General features: G+C 38.7%; 1 protein-coding gene across 2 annotated transcripts in view; it reads left to right on the forward strand.

Moving 5' to 3' along the window:
* Positions 1-16,411, forward strand: part of LOC138327586 (aryl hydrocarbon receptor nuclear translocator 2-like) — a 38,804-nt gene extending 22,393 nt beyond the window's left edge. For both annotated transcript variants that reach the window (XM_069273782.1, XM_069273783.1), the window contains 3 exons: positions 225-372; positions 1,016-3,059; positions 9,723-16,411. In XM_069273782.1, the coding sequence (XP_069129883.1) occupies positions 225-372; positions 1,016-3,059; positions 9,723-9,800 (2,270 nt within the window). In that variant the 3' untranslated portion in view covers positions 9,801-16,411. The remainder of the gene's footprint in view (positions 1-224; positions 373-1,015; positions 3,060-9,722) is intronic.
* The last annotated feature ends 8,188 nt before the right edge of the window (positions 16,412-24,599 follow it).

Consider the following 24,599-nt stretch of genomic DNA (forward strand, 5'->3'; position numbering starts at 1 on the left):
TAGAATTCCTTTGTGTACCTTTTAATGTAACCTTATTTGTTATTATGTTGTCACTTGTATGACAAATTGCCTTATAAACTTTTATCAGTAACAAGACTAGTGTAAATGGAAATGGTTATTGAACTTCAGTCTAAAGAACTTTAGCTGAAGTGATCAATGAATTTAAAAAATAATGTAGACTATATAATAATGTATAAATAATATAATATTGTGTCTTCCTGCAGTAATGACGGACGACGAGGCGCCACAAACTATATTCAGACTGAAAGTGCCCAATCAGGAGGCTAGGTATATTGTGTCTCGATCTATTATTGTCCGAGACAAGTGGACCAAGAAAGCCAAATTCATTTCCAGCATCAATATCATCATAGAGTAAGTTAGAGGAGGGATATTACTTTGGGTTGTTTTACGGCCACTCAGTGATAAACAAAAATTTTTGCATGAAGATACATTAGGGTCAGCTGCACATTGTATGCTCTTCTTGCTAAATTCAGAGGTAAAATGTTAATGGGTGAAAATTCACAGTTTCATTGCTTAAGTTCTAATTAATTAAATATTAGAAGAAAGATAAAAAATTTTGCAGATTTAGCCTGTAAATATTGGGTTTGTGAAGTTCAGTTCTGAAAACTGATGAAAAGTTCAAAACGTAGGTCACAGTGACCTACTGAAGCATTTATTCTATTTTAGCATTAAAAACTTTAATATTTTTGCTGAAAACTAGAATTTTTTCAAAGATTTGATAACTTGAAATTGACGTTTAGTACTGCATAAGGATCTTGATATGACCTGCTTAAGATGATTACAACCTAGGGTCACATTGGCTAGGTCACATGCAAAAATTAGGTCATATATTTAAAGTTTTTAATAATAAAATACAATAAATGCTTAACTAGGTCACTGTGACCTACTTTTTGAACTTGTCATCTTAATGAAACTGTGAATTTCAAAATAAAAAGAACACAATTATTTTTGATTGACATCACTAATTTTGCAGTTATTTTTTCTATGATTTCAGAAAATCTGAAGGGAACCAGTTATTGAAAGAACAACAAAAGAAAGTTGAAGCCCTTATTGCTGTCACAAAGCAGCTAAGCCTTCAGAATTCAGATGTTCCAACTCGAAAAGACATTAGTTGTGATGATTCCAGGGTGTCAGGAAGCAGTGTTACTTCAAAGAGCCCTGCAGGAAGCAGTGGTACTTCAATGAGCCCTGCAGGAAGCAGTGGTACTTCAATGAGCCCTGCAAGAAGCAGTGGTATTTCAAAGAGCCCTGCCAGCAATGCCAAAATTTCTGATTACTGTGCAGCCACAGATTTAGGACTTAAAAAGTCTGGTACCCCTCTTCTCAAACGTCTTTTGGGTAATGACCAAACCAGTTCACCAAATACACCATGTACAATTGTTACTGAAGTATGTGACAGCACAAGCCCTCTAAGCAGTGGTTATCACTCAATAAGCAGTGGAGGCCCATTCTCAGCAAATAGTGCTTCAAATGTTGGTAATGTTTCCACAAACAGTGATGACTCCTCACTTGGAAAACATGACAGTCCACAGATCTTCAGGAATGAAGACAGTCCACTTGGTTTTAGTGGAGAGAGTCTTTATGTCACAAATATCAAAGAACATTCTCACCTGAACGACGAAGCTTCAAATGTTGATACTTTAACCGAGAATGCACCGCTTGGTGATCATACAGATAAAATGGAAACAAGCAGCAACATAGATGAGAATCAGATAAGCACAATGGAAGATGAACTGCCTTGCAGGCAGATTACATCATCTCTGTTTAGTATGCAAAATGTTAGAAACTTGACAGATTCGACAGAAAAAGAAGAAGAAATGGATATTGCTAGGAATGCAGACATTGAGGATTCACATGAGGCCTACTCCAGTCACCACCACATAACTTCAACATATAAATCTCCTTCTGATATCAGCGACCCTAGTATCCAATCTTTTCAGCCGTCCTCCCAATTTCATAAAACTTGCCTTCACCAACAAAACAAAAGTCAGTCCTTCATGACTTACAGTGCATCACCTCATATTCACAAAACTTATTCTGTGCAGTCAAGATCAGTTAATAACCAGTCTTTAAGGCAGCAGCACTTAGCATGTACACCATCTTCATTCAGCATGGAAACAGAACTTTCTGACTCAGCGAATCAGCAATCATGTTCAGAATCAAGAATTTTCAAAAGTCAGTCTGAACAGTTATCATTGCATTCACCAAGTCACAGTCAACGCTCCATGAAGTTGGACCTAAATAGCACGTGTGTGAGGTACTCTGAACCATACAGATTACAAGGGTATTCTAGCCAGGCACTGCCTAGTCCAACATATAAAGAAACTCAAAATAAAGATTCAATGTGGTCGAGCCAAACACATTGCTATCAACCTCCTAGCCAAGAAAGCTCTGCTCAGTTCAGTTCGCCATCGATGATGTCAAGCCATCACAATTCATTACATCATCAATCAAAGTCTTCAATGAAGGAATGTTCCAATCAGCTTCCTTTTGAACAAGCACGTCATGCATTCAACAACGTTGGTGTCTTGTCTATTGCACACAGAAGTCCAGATCGCGATAAATGGGGAAATTTTGAGGAAACCCATTTGACACAGCCGTCGTTCAGTCAACAACATTCCAAAAGAAATTCAGAATTGCTACAGGGTAGGCATGAACAACGAAATATAGATATTGGTCATGAAGGCAAATCCGAGACAGTGCCAGAAAACGCATTTTCTGGAGAATTCGGTAAGATTCAAGGTGATTCGTATCCAATGGGAATGGAAAAAGAATCTCACACAAGTGTTTCAGAAAGCAGTGGACTTAAAAAAGCTGCTAAAGGAGAATCTATGAAAGATGTTGGAAAGAAAGACCATAATGTATATTTGAAACTGGCTGGTCAGCTCCGTGTTAAGCATAAACAGATGAGCCAGATGCTGAATTCCCAGGAGTCTGCCCTTTGTCAGATTCAAGAAAATTTGAACCTGGTAGCCAACGCGCAAGCTGTCAATGGACACAATGGTTCAAGGTTGCATCAGCATATTCGTAATTTGCAGGTAAATGCACTTTTGAATCTGTCTTTAATAATGTAAATTTTAGTAGAGTGTGCATGTATATGTTACCTTTTACAGTATCAGGCCCTAGTTTCATGAACATTCATTATTTAAGGAAACTACTTAATTGAAATTTCTTTTTATGAAAATATAGCAGAAGTTCAGGAAAGCAACTTAACATCACTGCGGTAATACTTTCATATGGGATATTATGTGTTACGACATTTTATAGTCTGAGTGTACTCATACTATTATTTTCCTTGTCGGTTATAGAGTCGGTGTACATCCGCTATGCCCAGATTCCAAATGCACACACGATACTGGACGTCAGTGTCTTATAGCGTTTAATAGATTTAGCCATGGTTTAGTGACACCAAACTTTCAAAAACATATATTAAGATATACATGCCAGGAACAATTTACTATAAATTAACAACAATGACATCTTACAGTGCTAAACGCATTTATTTTGTGTAAACAAGCAGCGTATCATACAAACTCTTGCATCGGTCACAATATTCTAAGCATCTGATCAACTTTGGAAACTTCCAGAACAAAACAATGCAATTCAGGTTTATATATAGTCAATAAAAGAAAGTGACAAAACAGACAACTTTTAGTAAGGGGAACAGAACTTGTATAAATTTTGGCTCTGACCCCCTGGGGGCAGGAGGGGTGGGGCCCAATAGGGAATTTAGAGGTAAATATTCAAATTCCTTCAGAAAAGAAACAATGAACCTGTATTCAGAACATTACTTGGCATTACAAACCAGGTGAGCGATACAGGCCCTCTGGGCCTCTTGTTTATGGCCATCAAACATGTATCCCCCTAGATATTTGATGGATCTCTCCCTACTAGATACTTTTTCTGTGGCCTTCAAATCCCACCCCTAGATATTTGTCTAATCTCACTCTAGATACTTTTTCTATGGCTATCAAATATGTATCCCCTCTAGATATCATACTTAGATCCAGCTAGATACTTTTTCGATGGCCATCAAATATGTATCCCCCCTAGATATTTGACTAATGTCCCCATAGATTTTTTTTGAACAGAACTTGTATAATTTTGGCTCTGGTCCCCCAGGGGCAGGAGGGGCGGGGCCCAATAGGGGAAATAGAGGTAAATCCTATAAATCGCTACTTGTCCTAGAGTTCTGCATGGATTGTAACCAAATTTGACCACAAACATCCTTGGGGGAGGGGGAACAGAACTTGTATAAATTTTGGCTCTGGTCCCCCAGGGGCAGGAGGGGCGGGGCCCAATAGGGGTAATAGAGGTAAATCCTTTAAATCGCTACTTGTCCTAGAGATCTGCATGGAATGTAACCAAATTTGGCCACAAATATCCTTGGGGGAAGGGGAACAGAACTTCTATAAATTTTGGCTCTGATCCCCCGGGGCAGGAGGGGCGGAGCCCAATAGGGGAAATAGAGGTAAATCATTTAAATCGCTACAAGTCATAGAGTTCTGAATGGAATGTAACCAAATTTGGCCACAAACATCCTTGGGGGGAAGGGGAACAGAACTTGTATAAATTTTGGCTCTGACCCCCCGGGGGCAGGAGGGGCGGGGCCCAATAGGGGAAATAGAGGTAAATCCTTTAAAATCGCTACTTGTCATAGAGCTCTGAATGGAATGTAACCAAATTTGGCCACAAACATCCTTGGGGGAAGGGGAACAGAACTTGTATAAATTTTGGCTCTGGTCCCCCGGGGGCAGGAGGGGCGGGGCCCAATAGGGGAAATAGAGGTAAATCCTATAAATCGCTACTTGTCCTAGAGTTCTGCATGGATTGTAACCAAATTTGGCCACAAACATCCTTGGGGGAGGGGGAACAGAACTTGTATAAATTTTGGCTCTGATCCCCCAGGGGCAGGAGGGGCGGGGCCCAATAGGGGAAATAGAGGTAAATCCTTTAAATCGCTACTTGTCATAGAGTTCTGCATGGATTGTAACCAAAATTAGCCACAAACATCCTTGGGGGAAGGGGAACAGAACTTGTATAAATTTTGGCTCTGATCCCCCGGGGGCAGGAGGGGCGGAGCCCAATAGGGGAAATAGAGGTAAATCCTTTAAATCGCTACAAGTCATAGAGTTCTGAATGGAATGTAACCAAATTTGGCCACAAACATCCTTGGGGGAAGGGGAACAGAACTTGTATAAATTTTGGCTCTGACCCCCCGGGGGCAGGAGGGGCGGGGCCCAATAGGGGAAATAGAGGTAAATCCTTTAAAATCGCTACTTGTCATAGAGCTCTGAATGGAATGTAACCGAATTTGGCCACAAAAATCTTGGGGGAAGGGGAACAGAACTTGTATAAATTTTGGCTCTGACCCCCCGGGGGCAGGAGGGGCGGGGCCCAATAGGGGAAATAGAGGTAAATCCTTTAAAATTGCTACTTGTCATAGAGCTCTGAATGGAATGTAACCAAATTTGGCCACAAACATCTTGGGGGAAGGGGAACAGAACTTGTATAAATTTTGGCTCTGACCCCCGGGGGCAGGAGGGGCGGGGCCCAATAGGGGTAATAGAGGTAAATCCTTTAAAATCGCTACTTGTCATAGAGCTCTGAATGGAATGTAACCAAATTTGGCCACAAACATCTTGGGGGAAGGGGAACAGAACTTGTATAAATTTTGGCTCTGGTTCCCCGGGGGCAGGAGGGGCGGGGCCCAATAGGGGAAATAGAGGTAAATCATTTAAACTGCTACTAGTCATAGAGTTCTGAATGGAATGTAACCAAATTTGGCCACAAACATCTTGGGGGAAGGGGAACAGAACTTGTATAAATTTTGGCTCTGGTCCCCCGGGGGCAGGAGGGGCGGGGCCCAATAGGGGAAATAGAGGTAAATCATTTTAAACTGCTACTAGTCATAGAGTTCTGAATGGAATGTAACCAAATTTGACCACAAACATCCTTGGGGGAGGGGGAACAGAACTTGTATAAATTTTGGCTCTGGTCCCCCAGGGGCAGGAGGGGCGGGGCCCAATAGGGGTAATAGAGGTAAATCCTTTAAATCGCTACTTGTCCAAGAGTTCTGCATGGATTGTAACCAAAATTAGCCACAAACATCCTTGGGGGAAGGGGAACAGAACTTCTATAAATTTTGGCTCTGATCCCCCGGGGCAGGAGGGGCGGAGCCCAATAGGGGAAATAGAGGTAAATCATTTAAATCGCTACAAGTCATAGAGTTCTGAATGGAATGTAACCAAATTTGGCCACAAACATCCTTGGGGGAAGGGGAACAGAACTTGTATAAAATTTTGGCTCTGACCCCCCGGGGGCAGGAGGGGCGGGGCCCAATAGGGGAAATAGAGGTAAATCCTTTAAAATCGCTACTTGTCATAGAGCTCTGAATGGAATGTAACCGAATTTGGCCACAAAAATCTTGGGGGAAGGGGAACAGAACTTGTATAAATTTTGGCTCTGGTCCCCCAGGGGCAGGAGGGGCGGGGCCCAATAGGGGAAATAGAGGTAAATCCTATAAATCGCTACTTGTCCTAGAGTTCTGCATGGATTGTAACCAAATTTGGCCACAAACATCCTTGGGGGAAGGGGAACAGAACTTGTATAAATTTTGGCTCTGACCCCCCGGGGGCAGGAGGGGCGGGGCCCAATAGGGGAAATAGAGGTAAATCCTTTAAAATCGCTACTTGTCATAGAGCTCTGAATGGAATGTAACCGAATTTGGCCACAAAAATCTTGGGGGAAGGGGAACAGAACTTGTATAAATTTTGGCTCTGACCCCCCGGGGGCAGGAGGGGCGGGGCCCAATAGGGGAAATAGAGGTAAATCCTTTAAAATTGCTACTTGTCATAGAGCTCTGAATGGAATGTAACCAAATTTGACCACAAACATCTTGGGGGAAGGGGAACAGAACTTGTATAAATTTTGGCTCTGACCCCCCGGGGGCAGGAGGGGCGGGGCCCAATAGGGGTAATAGAGGTAAATCCTTTAAAATCGCTACTTGTCATAGAGCTCTGAATGGAATGTAACCAAATTTGGCCACAAACATCTTGGGGGAAGGGGAACAGAACTTGTATAAATTTTGGCTCTGGTCCCCCGGGGGCAGGAGGGGCGGGGCCCAATAGGGGAAATAGAGGTAAATCATTTAAACTGCTACTAGTCATAGAGTTCTGAATGGAATGTAACCAAATTTGGCCACAAACATCCTTGGGGGAAGGGGAACCGAACTTGTATAAATTTTGGCTCTGGTCCCCCGGGGGCAGGAGGGGCGGGGCCCAATAAGGGTAATAGAGGTAAATCCTTTAAATCGCTACTAGTCATAGAGTTCTGAATGGAATGTAACCAAATTTGGCCACAAACATCCTTGGGGGAGGGGGAACAGAACCTTGTATAAATTTTGGCTCTGACCCCCTGGGGGCAGGAGGGGCGGGGCCCAATAGGGGAAATAGAGGTAAATCCTTTAAATCTCTACTTTTCTAGAGTTCTGCATGGATTGTAACCAAATTTGGCCACAAACATCCTTGGGGGAAGGGGAACAGAACTTGTATAAATTTTGGCTCTGATCCCCCAGGGGCAGGAGGGGCGGGGCCCAATAGGGGAAATAGAGGTAAATCCTTTAAATCACTACTTGTCATAGAGTTCTGAATGGAATGTAACCAAATTTGGCCACAAACATCCTTTGGGGAAGGGGAACAGAACTTGTATAAATTTTGGCTCTGGTCCCCCGGGGGCAGGAGGGGCGGGGCCCAATAGGGGTAATAGAGGTAAATCCTTTAAATCGCTACTAGTCATAGAGTTCTGAATGGAATGTAACCAAATTTGGCCACAAACATCCTTTGGGGAAGGGGAACAGAACTTGTATAAATTTTGGCTCTGACCCCCCGGGGGCAGGAGGGGCGGGGCCCAATAGGGGAAATAGAGGTAAATCCTTTAAATCGCTACTAGTCATTGAGTTCTGCATGGATTGTAACCAAATTTGGCCACAAACATCCTTGGGGGAAGGGGAACAGAACTCGTATAAATTTTGACTCTGGCCCCCTGAGGGCAGGACAGGTGGGGCCCAATAGGGGAAATGGGGAAGGGGAACAGAACTTGTATAAATTTTGGCTCTGACCCCCTGGGGGCGGGAGGGGTGGGGCCCAATAGGGGATATAGAGGTTAATATTAAAATTCCTTCAGAAAAGAAACAATGAACCTGTATTCAGAACATTACTTGGCATTACAAACCAGGTGAGCGATACAGGCCCTCTGGGCCTATTGTTTTTGATTGCCATCAAAGATGTATCCTTCTTGATATTAGACTATAATCTCCCCATAGATTTTTTTTGATTTCCATCAAAGATGTATCCCTCTTGATATTAGACTATAATCTCCCCATAGATACTTTTTTCGATGGCCATCAAATATGTATTCCCCCTTGATATTAGACTAATCTCCCCCTAGATACTTTTTCTATGACAATCAAATATGTATCCCCCCTAGATATTAGACTAATCTCACTCTAGATACTTTTTCTTTGTCCATCAAATATTTACCCCCCCCCCCCCCTAGATATTAGACAGATCTCTCCTTAGATACTTTTTTTATGGCCATCAAATATGTATCCCACCTAGATATCATACTTATCTCCCCCTAGATACTTTTTCTATGGCCTTCAAATCCCACCCCCAAGATATTTGACTAATCTCACTCTAGATACTTTTTAGTTGTAATTATTGGTATATCTATATGACCATTGGATTTACTTCCAACTAAAATTATAACAATCACTTTTGATGTCATGGATGGATACTTTTTGATTGGAGGGATACTTTTTTTATGGGCAAAATAGTATCCCTGGATACTTTTTTGATGGACAAACTTTTTTGATGGGGGATACAAATGATATGACACCGGCCACACATTTAATTTATTTTACATCATCCTAGGTCCTAGGTGTATGTTACACTGTCGCTTACTAAAACCTGTGACCATAGACGGCATTTGCTGCAGTTCTAATTAATAATGTATTTATATAAAAAATTACACAGCTTTGCGTGAGAGAAACAGAATAAATAAAAACACACATTATGAAATATCAGTCGGAGTGTCTGAGCTCTAGATCTAATGTACCCCAGAATATTGTATCAATATTAATATGATAATAAACATATTTTTATATAACAAAGAACTTCAAAGTAATTTCACATTTAAAGTTTTGATTAAGTAAAGGAAAGTTTTCATTACAATGCACCAAGGAAAGAGCTACATACACCTGTTGCAGAGGATGATTTCATAGCGGAAATTAGAGTTAGGAAGTATTTAGTGAGCACTTAATGTCTAACAGTAAAATGAAATTATTTCATTGAAAATTATATTTACAAACTAGTTTTGACAGAACAAAAATCTTGGAAAAGAAAACCAAAATAAGAGAGAAATCGGTTACAAAATTTTCTTTGTCTTTAGTACATGGTCTTATAATAATAATACCACAAGCCCCCACCTCTGGGATTCAGGTTCAAATCCTATGTGGCGCAGCGCAGTCGCCAGTTACCGACCGCTGGTCGGTGGCTTTTCTCCGGGTACTCCGGCTTTCCTTCACCAACAAACCTGGCACGTCCTTATAATTACATGACCCTGGCTGTGAATAGGATGTTCAACTATTAGAACCATATAATAATTGTACTTTATCTCTATATATTTATCTTTTATTTCAGGCCTCAGTGCAAGAGCAGAAAAATCAGTTGGCAGATCTTGAATATGAGTGTATGAAAAGGATATCAGACAACATATGATCAGGTTTGAAGGTTATTTCCATGTCATTTACCGTCCCCAACGAGGAGACTACTGCACATCGTACATGTATGTATATATGAAAGATATGAAAACGCATAATATAAACTCATTCACCCCCAAAAGATAACAACTCTTTATCCCTGAAGGGTGGAATATTGTATTTATCAATAACTTTGAAAGTCTGCATTTAATTAAGTTACTGTTACAGTGTTGTGTATAGGATACACTATATGATATATTACTGTAATAAATATGTTAATGGGCGTATTTCAATTATAATTAGTATAAATTAGCTTAAATATAAAACAGTTGAATATGAAGTAGGAAAGTCTTAACCTGTTAGTGATTACGATTGGTTTTAGTATAAAGTTTATCAGTTATGTATATGGATGGGGTTACTATTGAATTCGAAGGGATGCATTTGTTAAATAGTATGGTTTTGGTTTAGTTTAGATAAATCTAAGATATACATGTACCATCAGGTTGTGCAACATGTTCAATCAACTTTTTATATTCGAAATTCTCTCGATGTTCGTGTGCCGTTTATTTCATACGGTATTTGGGAAAACCAAGAGATCTCGGTTCCACAAGAATATATTTGTATACAGCGAAATAAAATCCTGTTTGACAATTGTATTTACAGAGTGTTTATTCTATTTAGGAACTAAATGATGATGTTTTCATACTATATTTCGTAAACTCGCTCAGTTTTTTTTTTTTTATTAATGAATGTGCATATCGTTTAACTAGGATTGATGGCCATTGTTTCCATTTGTGATTGTTTTCAAAGTGCCACATAAGCTCATATACTAATATCAAATGTACATATCATATGTTATTGATTTTGAGATGAATATGAATGTTGCATATCATAAACAGGAAAAGTATCACTTTACCGTAACCGTTTGCTCAACGTCATACAAATAAGAAAAAATATTGCCAGGTAGCTAAAAGTATTTACATCTTTGTCCAAATATAGAAATATTTATGCTTTTCGTCGTTGCTATGAAACAATCAACATAAAAACTGCTAAGTTGATTTTTATTTATTATATCCTGAAATCATTGATTTATCTTTTAAAGAATTAGCTACCCCTGAATAAGGAATTCATTTAAAATTTTCAAACCATGGAATATTATCCTTGAACTTTAATGTCGTGTTACCCATAACATACTGAATAGTGGTTGAATTAGGCGGATGGGATATTTTCGCTACAATCACATTTTTACGGATTAATAGAATTAATAAACCTATGTAAGATTATTTTCCTCCCATTATAAAAAAATAGATTAGAAATTATTTTTATAATGTTCACAATTAATGGCGTACTCGTCAATTATCTCGGCGTACTCGTCAATAATCTCGGCATGTATTGATGACGTTATTGTCAAGCGCATGTGAGCTGGGGTTTTTAACCTACCCCGGTAAAAGACAGTTATCTTTTCCCTAGCAACCCTGCGGGATAACCCTGTCAGGTATGGGAGAAAAACTTGTCTAATCATATGTCTAAGCATCAGCGAAAGATTAAGAACATTAAAACATCAGTAATAATAGAAATTGATGAATCGCGAAATTTAAGCTCCGCTTATTTGTCCAGTAAAGGAAAACGCCAAATACTGGTAACGCGAATGTGAAAGTCTGTATGATCCAATTGCTGTTCCAGTTACAATGAAATAACATTCATTTAATGATAATATTTTATATGTTTGTTATTGTTCATAAGATTTTATTGTTGTTTGTCTATTAATAAATACGTCTTAGTAAAATGTGATAAACTAGTTATTTACACATTTCAGATGTATATTTTCCAATATATATATATATTTATTGTTGTAAGCTGTTGCTTTAAAAATTTATGAAATTGTTATCGATTACTATTTTATAAACTAAGAGAGTTACATGTACGTGTTGCCTTTCATCAATGTATGTTAACCATTAACCAACCGATTTTTGTGGCGTTTTAGTTTCGAGATTTTAAGTCAAAAGGTCCTTCTAATACCTAACATTTTTCGGGACGATTTGATTTCGCGATTTGTACTTGCCAAAGAAATTAAACGGTCACGGAAATTGGTTGGTGTACAGTAATTGGTATTGTTATCACATTATTTTTCAGTGTATATTATCCTGTTAAAGGCAAATTACTGAGTGAATTGCGACCGGAATTTCGGTCCTATTCTTTCTACAAACTTTGCTAAATATCTTTTCATTATGAATAATGTGGCGATATTAAGTACAATTTGCAGTAAGAATAGGACCAAAATGTGGGTCGCAAATTCATTCAGCAATTTTACTTCGACAGGATAATTTACTTCGAAAAAAATAAAACATAAATATTTTGTTCTGCCTTACAAAACTTTTTATATTTGGACACATTGTAATAGACACGTTAGAATTATATTGTGTATACCAATTTATCAATATTATAAGTATAAAACGCATTGTACATTTCGTCTATCGTTTCCCCTTTTTGTTAAAGTTATATATACCGTATTTTTCATACTCAAGAATCAATAAGATATTTTAATATATTACTCATAAGTTACCAATATTTTGAGAATTAAAATATTTTCAATACATAGGTTTAATTTTAACAAGTACACATAAGAGCTGGAAATGTTTATGCCAAAAATCGTTATATTGAAATCATTGGTGTAGTGAAATGAGAACATAATGTCAAACCATAATGCCAAATTATTGTTTACAATTTCATTTCACATTTTTACAGTATAATTAGTAATTGTAGAGTGATTTCTGAAGGTATCTTTCCATCTAAACATACATAAGGCAAAAAGGGATAAAAACCAGAATTGTACATTGCATAACGTCTGTATTCTCTATAAGGCATCATAAATGTTTTCTGTCCATTTGAATGATTTTTTATTCGTTAAACCTTATGGTTTTAAATAGATTACTAAAGAAAATAATGCATCTCAAATTTTTTGTTCATTTACGGCACATATAACTTTAATAGCTTATTAAGATATTATTTGTAAACGAGATCCATAACATTTTTTTGCCAGTTTGTTAAATTAAAGACGCCAAAATAATGTGTCAAAATGAAGAACGATGTCAGTTGCATTGTCAGATATACATGTAACTGTCAAGACCAAAGTAGTCTGAAAGCAACTCAATTATATTGATACAATTAACTTAGATTTGCTTAAAGTGTTCATAACTGAACCGACGAAAAGATAAATGTAAAATCGAGTTTGAGAAGAGTTCCCAAATTCGTTAGCATATTGTTAAATCTGAACTTATCTTTACTCCCTAAGCAATTTTATATAGATGAATTACATGCGCACGCTAACTCTAGTAATACTGATAAACTTATTTCCCGGAGCCGGTCTTATTACCTTGCAGAAGTTGATAATGATTTATCACTAGGACATGCGGCCAAGCAGAAAATGGACCTATATCTTGTATTTATTTGGTTTCATCTAAACTCGATAGATGTTCCCACTTTGTAATTATCATCATTATAATTTTTAGCTCACCTGGTCTGAAGGGCCAACCTGAGATTATTTAATACCGTGGCGTTCATGACTGACTGAAAATTGTACAAATGATGGGGCTGACCCCCAGGGGCCTGAGAGTCGGGGTCAAAAAGGGATCAATTTTGCTATTTCTATATAAATGACTTCTCAGAAACTAAGCATGGGATAGCATAGTCCGCTAAACCTCCTATATTATTAGTTTTTTTTTAAATATTTTTTGCCTAATATATAGTCAGCTCGCGGTACCTCTTAGAAGAGTGAAATCGTAGGACAGATTTGACTTACGCTACGTCAGCGGCATATTTTGGATTGCCAAATAATGTTTTTGAATAAAAAAGTATTTTGAGTAATAATTAAAATTACAAAATGTATTTAATGATATATTGTTTCAATAAAGAGTATTGCTTATGCAATTAAATTTAAATATCACACATCGGAATTACCTATTAAATTATTTTGATCAGAAATTTATTTTATACATTCTACATTTGTATTACGTTAAGTCGTTGTTGTCATTCCTCATTTGTTTAGCTAGTGGCAGCTATCGATAGGATTTTTAATCTTGGTATATAGTGATTGATGTATTGATGTAAGATATATCGTGCCATGTACAATGCATGTATGTGATCAATATAAATTATTTTATTTATTGATTTATATGTAGGTTCATCTCATGGATAGGGTGTGCTGATGAACTATTAGGTGTTTCTGCAACAACATGTTTGTTTACTGATGGACACTATTTGTTACATTGTTTTGTTTTTATAGGTTTATGAAAAAAAACTGTTTAATAATTTATCATCATGAATTTATTTTGTTTCTTCTCTGACATTATTCTATGAAGACAAGACTTAGATGTTGATTTTACCGAAGGCAGTGATCAGTTTTCAAGTGTTGTTAAATTATCAAATAAACCAGTATTCTTATTTAAAGTTTTAACCTTAAATAAACAAAACACTGGTAATATATTGCCCTCGATCTATGTCCCTTTTTATCGTGGCTAAGATAAGCCATATTTCAATTTAGTTGAATTTGATCAACAAGACGGAACAATCCATTACGGCTTACAAAAAGGACAGTGCATTGGGATAACATTACCAAATATTGAAAATTCATCTTCCAACTTTCTGTGTTCCCTTATTACTTCATTTACTCATTACGCACAATTTTCCTTCCAAGTAGACTAATTCACACAATTGTATTACCAATTTGTAATAGATTATGTCATGACTTAATATGGATTTAAATATTTTTGCTCGCCTTAATATCAATTCCTGGAACAATTGAGGCTATTCTATACCGTTGACATATTGTTGGACTTTTCCTACTCCTTTGTATGAAAATTAATTTAACCATATATAATTTGCTGCTCAAATTAACATTAATATACAATGACATTAATTTGTACCTTATGTATCGTATTGGTCATGTGTAACAAGTGCCTTGTGACTTTTGATTTCCCATTCTTCATTCCATTCCATATGCCTTGATAATTTATATCTCCCATGCCGAGAGGCGAAACAGAAAAAAATAGCAACCACTTTCTAGTTTCGAGTGTTCATTGTTTATATAATTGGAAACTATATGCATAGATGTTATTCTTTTATGGCTGTTTTTTGGATCGCATAGATATCGCAGTTTACTGCAGAAGTCCACGATTCGTTTTAGAGACTACATTAACGTCATTGATGTCATAGTTTGTTTCCGTGTCGTGTTTTCAATATTAAAGTATAAAACTTGGATATTTACAAATATGACCTCTTTAAACATTTATCTCTTAAATCAAAAGTCATCTGCAATGTATCCTGTCTATTTTAACGTGTAAAACTTAGGTATTAACTACTTATGAAATCTTTAAGGTAAATAGTAAAGGAATGCTAAAGTCGGTATGTCCAGTATATTTTTTTTCATTTCATTTCAACAAAATTTTATTTCAAATAAATTGAAATGGGATCAAACAACAGGCAGTGCCTATGTAAGAAACAACAGGAAGTGCCTATGTAAGATATATTTTTTATGAAATAGGAAAATAAAACTTCCCATCAAAATCCCTCTGCATGCGAAGGAATTAATTTATATTACAGGAATCCTAAAACGTACTACCGGCTGGCTATGTCCGTGTTGACATCACTGTGCTAAATGTACCCGAGGCTTTTCAATAATTTCAATGGTCAAAACTAGACAACTTAAGCAGAACTTGACCGCCGTTTTGATATATAAGGGCTTTTGGAAGGCCAACGAACGCATTTAGACTGGTTTCACTGCCCGACTATTCACTTTAAACATGCTTGTATTAAATCCTTACAGTCAGCTGTATTGTATCCTATCCGTTTTGATACATGATTCTTTTCACTCTATGTTATGATCTATTACCATTCCAATAATACATTTTCTATGTTGATCTGTATTTGAGTTAAAGGGACAATTTAGTGTAAAAGAACATTAAAATGTGTACATATATCGGAAAAAAATCAGTTCTAATGGAAATTAGATCAGTCGGTTTTACTGTGATATGTCTGAAAAGCCCATGGTTGTGACATGTGTGTAGATGTTCAACCTCGCTCGCTGTCCGCCATTACACATTATGGTCGAACTTCTTGTATGCCGAACCATGTCCCTTGCCCATAGAGTAATGCAACTTTTGTCTAGAACTACTCAAAGCGCTCCGACAGTAGTGGGTTAACCTTATTAGGTGAATTGTCTTGCCTAAAATCTTTTTTATCACCTTCTCAGTGGTTATGAAGTTTATTTGTTTAACGTGGGTGACTTTGGCTCGGATATTGGTACAGCGTCCATATTGTACCTGCTTAATCGTATTGATCAACGATTTGATATTTCAACGATATTAATTAAAATACTAAGCAATGGCGTAGAATTTGGTAATATTTTATTTTATATGTTTCATAAGAAATGTAGAACAATACATTTATGCCATATTTTGCTTCTTGGTTATTTAAACGAATTAGCCTGAGCGAATTGTCCCTTTAAAATTAACATGTGTAAAACTGATGTTCAAGGTTCCGTCTCAAAATGAAATTATAACGATACTGCCATGATTGATGACATTAAATGAATTATGAAATTGAAATATTTTAATAAAATGTTGTATCAACGAATCACTGATGTCTTTTTTATTTCTTTTGGGAGGAAGCGGTTTTTGCTTGAAGCTAAATGTATAAAGAAATAATTCCAAGACCAAAGAAAACAAATTTAAAATATAGAGGGCTGTAGTTGATTGCAATGTTAATTTTACTGATTATAGTTTAAACTCATTGTTTGAGGTTTTTTAGTCTACTCTGGCCCGAAGGGCCGGTGAGCTTATGTCATGGCGCGGCGTCCGTCGTCCGTCGTCCGTCCGTCGTCGTCCGTCCGTCCGTCCGTCCGTCCGTCCGTCAACATTTCCTATAAATCGCTACTTGTCCTAGAGTTCTGCATGGATTGTAACCAAATTTGGCCACAAACATTCTTGGGGGAAGGGGAACAGAACTTGTATAAATTTTGGCTCTGACCCCCGGGGGCAGGAGGGGCGGGGCCCAATAGGGATAATAAAGGTAAATCCTATAAAACGCTACTTGTCTAGAGTTCAATGATGTAACCAAATTTGGCCAAAACATTCTTGGGGAAGGGAAAGAACTTGTGTAAATTTGGCTCTGACCCCCGGGGCAAGAGGGGCGGGGCCCAATAGGGAAATAGAGGTAAATCCTTGAATCGCTACTAGTCATAGTTCTGCATGGAAATTGTAACCAAATTTGGCCAAAAACATCCTTGGGGGAAGGGGAACAGAACTTGTATAAATTTTGGCTCTGGCCCCCGGGGGGCAGGAGGGGCGGGGCCAAATAGGGGAAATAGAGGTAAATCCTATAAATCGCTACTTGTCCTAGAGTTCTGCAGGGATTTTAACCAAATTTGGCCACAAACATCCTTGGGGGAAGGGGAACAGAACTTGTATAAATTTTTGCTCTGACCCCCGGGGGCTGGAGGGGCGGGGCCCAATAGGGGAAATAGAGGTAAATCCTATAAATCGCTACTTGTCCTAGAGTTCTGCATGGAATGATGGAATGTAACCAAATTTGGCCACAAACATCCTTGGGGGAAGGGGAACAGAATTTGTATAAATTTTTGCTCTGACTCCCCGGGGGCAGGAGGGGCGGGGCCCAATAGGGAAATAAAGGTAAATTCTATAAATCGCTACTTGTCCTAGAGTTCTGCATGGATTGTAACCAAATTTGGCCACAAACATCTTGGGGGAAGGGGAACAGAACTTGTATAAATTTTGGCTCTGATCCCCCGGAAGCAGGAGGGGCGGGGCCCAATAGGGGAAATAGAGGTAAATTCTATAAATCGGTATTTGTCCTACAGTTCTGCATGGAATGTAACCAAATTTGGCCACAAACATCCTTGGGGGAAGGCGAACAGAACTTGTATGAAATTTGGTTCTGACCCCCTGGGGGCAGGAGGGGCGGGGCCCAATAGGGGAAATAGAGGTAAATCCTATGAATCGCTACTTGACCTAGAGTTCTGCAGGGATTTTAACCAAATTTGGCCACAAACATCCTTGGGGGAAGGGGAACAGAACTTGTATAAATTTTGGCTCTGACCCCCCGGGGGCAGGAGGGGCGGGGCCCAATAGGGGAAATAGAGGTAAATCCTATAAATCGCTACTTATCCTAGAGTTCTGCATGGATTGTAACCAAATTTGACCAGAAACATCCTTGGGGGAAGGGGAACAGAACTTGTATAAATTTTGGCTCTGATCCCCTGGGGGCAAGAGAGGTGGGGCCCAATAGGGGAAATAGAGGTAAATCCTATAAATCGCTACTTGTCCTAGAGTTCTGCATGGATTGTAACCAAATTTGGCCAGAAATGCATCCTTGGGGGAAGGAGAACAGAAAATTGTATAAATTTTGGCTCTGACCCCCTGGGGGCAGGAGGGGCGGGGCCCAATAGGGAAAATAGAGGTAAATCCTATAAATCGCTAATAGCCATATAGTTCTGCTTGGATTTTAACCAAATTTGGCCCAGAAATATCCTTGGGGTTAACAGAATTTGTATAAATTTTTGGCTTTGACACCCTTGAGCAGAAAGAGTGGGGCCCAATAGGGGAATTAGAGGTAAATATTCAAATTCCTTCAGAAAAGAAACAATGAACTTGTATTCAGAACTTTCCTAGGCATTACAAACCAGGTGAGCGATACAGGCCCTCTGGGCCTCTTGTTTGTCGATATCGTCATTTTTAGACGGTGAGCTTATGTCATGGCGCGGCGTCCGTCGTCCGTCGTCCGTCGTCCGTCGTCCGTCCGTCCGTCCGTCCGTCCGTCAACATTTCCTATAAATCGCTACTTGTCCTAGAGTTCTGCATGGATTGTAACCAAATTTGGCCACAAACATTCTTGGGGGAGGGGGAACAGAACTTGTATAAATTTTGGCTCTGACCCCCTGGGGGCAGGAGGGGCGGGGCCCAATAGGGGAAATAGAGGTAAATCCTTTAAATCGCTACTAGTCATAGAGTTCTGCATGGATTGTAACCAAATTTGGCCACAAACATCCTTGGGGGAAGGGGAACAGAACTTGTATAAATTTTTGCTCTGACTCCCCGGGGGCAGGAGGGGCGGGGCCCAATAGGGATAATAAAGGTAAATCCTATAAAACGCTACTTGTCCTGGAGTTCTACATGAATTGTAACCAAATTTGGCCACAAACATTCTTGGCGGAAGTGGAACAGAACTTGTGTAAATTTAGGCTCTGACTCCCTGGGGCAAGAGGGGCGGGGCCCAATAGGGGAAATAGAGGTAAATCCTATGAATCGCTACTTGTCCTACAGTTCTGCATGGAATGTAACCAAATTTGGCCACAAAACATCCTTGGGGGAAGGGGAACAGAACTTGTATAAATTTTGGCTCTGGACCCCCTGGGGGCAGGAGGGGCGGGGCCCAATAGGGGAAATAGAGGTAAATCCTATAAATCGCTACTTGTCCTAGAGTTCTGCATGGATTGTAACCAAATTTGGCCACAAACATCCTTGGGGGAAGGGGAACAGAACTTGTATAAATTTTGGCTCTGGACCCCCCGGGGGCAGGAGGGGCGGGGCCCAATAGGGGAAATAGAGGTAAATCCTTTAAATCGCTACTTAGTCCTAGAGTTCTGCATGATTGTAACCAAATTTGACCAAAAACATCCTTGGGGGAAGGGGAACAGAACTTGTATAAATTTTGGCTCTGAACCCCGGGGGCAAGAGGGATGGGGCCCAATAGGGGAAATAGAGGTAAATCCTTTAAATCGCTACTTGTCCTAGAGTTCTGCATGGATTGTAACCAAATTTGGCCAGAAATGCATCCTTGGGGGAAGGGAACAGAAAATTGTATAAATTTTGGCTCTGACCCCCTGGGGGCAGGAGGGGCGGGGCCCAATAGGGGAAATAGAGGTAAATCCTATAAATCGCTACTAGTCATAGAGTTCTGCATGGAATGTATGGAATGTAACCAAATTTGGCCAGAAATATCCTTGGGAGAATAAGAACTGAGTTTGTATAAATTTTGGCTGTGGTCCCGGGGGGCAGGAGGGGCGGGGCCCAATAGGGAAATATAGGTAAATTCTATAAATCGCTACTTGTCCTAGAGTTCTGCATGGATTGTAACCAGATTTGGCCACAAACATCCTTGGGGGAAGGGGAACAGAACTTGTATAAATTTTGGCCCTGATCCCCCGGAAGCAGGAGGGGCGGGGCCCAATAGGGGAAATAGAGGTAAATCCTTTAAATCGCTACTTGTCATAGAGTTCTGAATGGAATGTAACCAAATTTGGCCACAAACATCCTTGGGGGAAGGGGAACAGAACTTGTATAAATTTTGGCTCTGGCCCCCCGGGGGCAGGAGGGGCGGGGCCCAATAGGGGAAATAGAGGTAAATCCTTTAAATCGCTACTAGTCATAGAGTTCTGTATGGAATGTATGGAATGTAACCAAATTTGGCCAGAAATATCCTTTGGAGAATAAGAACTGAGTTTGTATAAATTTTGGCTGTGGTCCCGGGGGGCAGGAGGGGCGGGGCCCAATAGGGAAATTATAGGTAAATTCTATAAATCGCTACTTGTCCTAGAGTTCTGCATGGATTGTAACCAGATTTGGCCACAAACATCCTTGGGGGAAGGGGAACAGAACTTGTATAAATTTTGGCCCTGATCCCCCGGAAGCAGGAGGGGCGGGGCCCAATAGGGGAAATAGAGGTAAATTCTTTAAATCGCTACTTGTCATAGAGTTCTGAATGGAATGTAACCAAATTTGGCCACAAACATCCTTGGGGGAAGGGGAACAGAACTTGTATAAATTTTGGCTCTGACCCCCTGGGGGCAGGAGGGGCGGGGCCCAATAGAGGAAATAGAGGTAAATCCTTTAAATTGCTACTAGTCATAGAGTTCTGCATAGAATGTAACCAAATTTGGCCACAAACATCCTTTTTTGGAAAGGGAAAAGAACTTGTATAAATTTTGGCTCTGGCCCCCCGGGGGCAGGACGGATGGGGCCCAATAGGGGAAATAGAGGTAAATCCTATAAATCGCTACTTGTGCTAGAGTTTTGCTTGGATTGTGACCAAATTTGACCACAAACATCCTTGGGGGAAGGGGAACAGAACTTGTATAAATTTTGGCTCTGACCCCCTGGGGGCAGGAGGGGTGGGGCCCAATAGGGGATTTAGAGGTTAATATGAAAATTCCTTCAGAAAAGAAACAATGAACCTGTATTCAGAACATTACTTGGCATTACAAACCAGGTGAGCGATACAGGCCCTCTGGGCCTCTTGTTATTTTACAAATGGATACACCGTTTTTGACCGTTCATCATTTTACTCAATTTAATCAGGGTTTTATTTATCAAACATATGTTGTCGTTCCTTGATTTACATGTACAATGAAATGCCTTGTTTCACAGTATGCGTTCCAAAATTTGCCGTATATAATATATTTCAAATATAGCATAGGAGTAAGCATGGTTTGCATATGAAAATAAGATAATTACTGTAATATCTATGTATATGAGTTAATGACACCAGGTTATGAATAAAGGTATCCATCATAATTTGCATTGCATATTACAGCATAAAAGTTCACGAAAACAACCTGAATACAAAAGTAACTATCACAGAAAACTATCAAGGACACTAATCAGATATGATATACCGATGATCATTCTCCCAAATCATACACATTGCACATAGGTGGGGGCGTCTAGAAATTATGTTGTGTGTGGGTCAATTCATTTTACGAGAACATTAAAATTTGTATATATATCGGAAAACCCCCAGTTCTAATGGAAATTAGATCAGTCGGTTTTACTGTGATATGTCAGAAAATCCCATGGTGGTGAAATGCGTGTGAAATGTTCAAACTCACTCGCTGTCCGCCATTACACATTGTGGTCGAATATCTTGTATGCCGAACCCAGTCCCTTGCTCGTAGAGTAATGCTACTTTTGTCTAGAACTGCTCAAATCGCTCTGACAGTAGTGTGTTTACCTTATTAGGTGAATTGTCTTGCCTAAAAATCATTTTATCACCTCCACATTGGTTATGTAGTTCATTTGTTTAACGTGCGTGACTTTGGCTCGGATATTGGTACAGCGTACATATTGTACCTGCTTAATCGTATTGATCAACGATTTGTAATTACAACGGTATCAATTAAAATACTAAACAATGACGTGGAATTTGTCAATATCTTATGTTATATGTTTCATAAGAAATGTAGAACAATACATTTATGCCATATTTTGCTTCTTGGTTATGTAAAAGAATTAGCCTGAGTGAATTGTCCATTGCACATAGGTGGGGGCGTCTAGAAATTATGTTGTGTGTGGGTGATTTCAGAAAAGTATCTGATAACCTGAAATTACTGGCAAGCATTAACAGTACTTCGGAAATAACACGCATACAGATAATGGAATGCTGTATGATAAGCCATTTTGAAAGATAACGACATTCATGATTTCTGATCTAGATATTACATGAACACAAAGGAGAACCAACATATTTCCTTGACGACTTCATTCCCGTTCCCAGGTATGCCTAGCGACCTTTTATGGCCATTTGATATCGCGATTTTGTGTCGTATGTTCGCGGTTTCTGACCATCGTATGTTCGCGGTTTCTGACCATCCGCAATATAGTAATCAACAGTTCTGTGAATTAATATATATTGATACTGGAGCTGTAGTATTATTGTGTTCAAACATTGATAGACGATAGAATTATGAGACTTAAAGGTGATATAAACAGATTTTAAATATGCTATTTTTGTGTTGATATTTGTTTATTGTGGTGCACTTTATGATTTCCAACAAAAAATACAGGTTGTATTTGACGTAATTTCCATAAAATGTGCTTGAAACGAAGTCCACAACGACCCTTGTCTAGAACGATCGCATCGCTTATCGCCCCTGATATCACCAGGTGGCCGTAGATTCGTGACGTCATCTGAGACAAACAGCTGTGACAAGAGCCGGGAAATTCATATGGGGCAGTGTTGCGGTATTGGCGATTATAGATATTTAAAACAGTCGCGCTACGTGTAATTGCTATATTGATAAGTGGACATGTATCCGTATATATAATATACAATCTATAACATACCCTGATATAATAAAAACGATCGTTTACTCATTCTAATCGTCATATTCTGGGCTATAAAATTGTTATATTCTTTAGGTCAAAAGTCATTTGACATCGTGTAGGCTACGGATGTGTCAACTCAGGTTCAAGGAGGTTACGCTTGACTTTTGTCTGTAAATTAAAACTCTAAACTTAGACTTTAAAGTTTATATCAACAATAAGAAATATAAGTTTGCAAGAAAATGGACCAAAACATCAATGACACTACATGCTACATGTACATACATATAATGCATATAAAGTAGACCCCGCCACCTTTCATACCCTTTCCAAAATCCTATCATACCGCGACAAACGTTAACGTGCCCCTATCCCGCCTTATATATGTACTACACACCTCTATTTCCTATTTGGAATTTAATCATTCAGAACACCGCACAGAAAGGGTTAGGCTTATTTATTTTTTAAAGTTCTGTAATGAGTTTTAGGGATTTATTCGACAAAATTTCGGGGCTTTCCGTGTACGAAAATAGAATAACATGTACAATAGTAACATTTCACGCACGACCGATAAAAAAGACTGGACAAAACACAGGTACTAGATACAATGACCAAATATGCATGACATGTACTCGTGGACAAGATATGCATGTTTAATAGTTCAACTAACACAGGGCCATGGAACAACATATTTCTTATAAAACACAACCGCTTCATTATATTATCTAATCGTGCGCAGTTTTGGAAATAACAAACCTGTGAACCTTAAGTAAATTTTAAAAGTATACGAACAGTCCACAGTGATTTGAGAATTAGTTAGTTTATATCAATATGGACACACTAGATAGCCTATTGAACACTATGAGACGATTTACGAGTCTAGTTAAAAAAATCGATAAAATTTGTATTCTACATATACGCAAATGTACTATGTAGAATACAACAGGAAATTAATGAGTATGCAAATTGGCCAAATTGGCGAGCATTGTGGTGTTTTGAGGGTTCGGGGGAGACCCCCGGGAAAACATATTACGATTTAGAATGGCTGAGATATGAGTTTCACGATGTATTTTAATTATTTTGCGAGCGGTATTTTGGAGTTGGGGGTCCGATGGTCTCCCCCGAGAAGGAAAATATATTACTATTTACAATGGCTGTGATGAGTTTTACGATGTATTTTGATAACTTTAAAGCGTTTTTAACATTGTAATTTTTCGATTTTGAATTACCTGCATTTAAATAATGATAATATTGTTAATGTCATCATATCATTATGCAACCCTGCTCGATCTGAACATACCGGCTTCACGCCATCGGCACATTGTTGTTTAACTCAAAGTACAAAGAAATCTAATAATGAATTAATTGTCTTGCCAAGATTTTTTAAACTACATGCAGTAGAATCCCTAAAGTGAAGTATGAAAACTGTTTAGGAAGACCCTTTTTTCTTTTAAATGCGAACATTTCAGTCGACGAAAATGGAGGGCAAAAAGACAGAACAGATAAAAAATCTGCGTGTATTTTTTATGTTTCCGTATGCTTGTAACGGATGATTTTTCTCATCAAAACGTAGGTCTAAAGAGGTAGGCCGCAATAATTGTTCATTTTCACTACGATCTTATTTTGCACATAAAATTACCAGTATGTATATAAAAACTCCCCGGTTAATTTTATGTGTAAACTATAAATTACATACATGCACAGTC

This window comes from Argopecten irradians, chromosome 7, assembly GCF_041381155.1.
Source record: "Argopecten irradians isolate NY chromosome 7, Ai_NY, whole genome shotgun sequence".
In the NCBI taxonomy this organism is placed as follows: domain Eukaryota; kingdom Metazoa; phylum Mollusca; class Bivalvia; order Pectinida; family Pectinidae; genus Argopecten; species Argopecten irradians.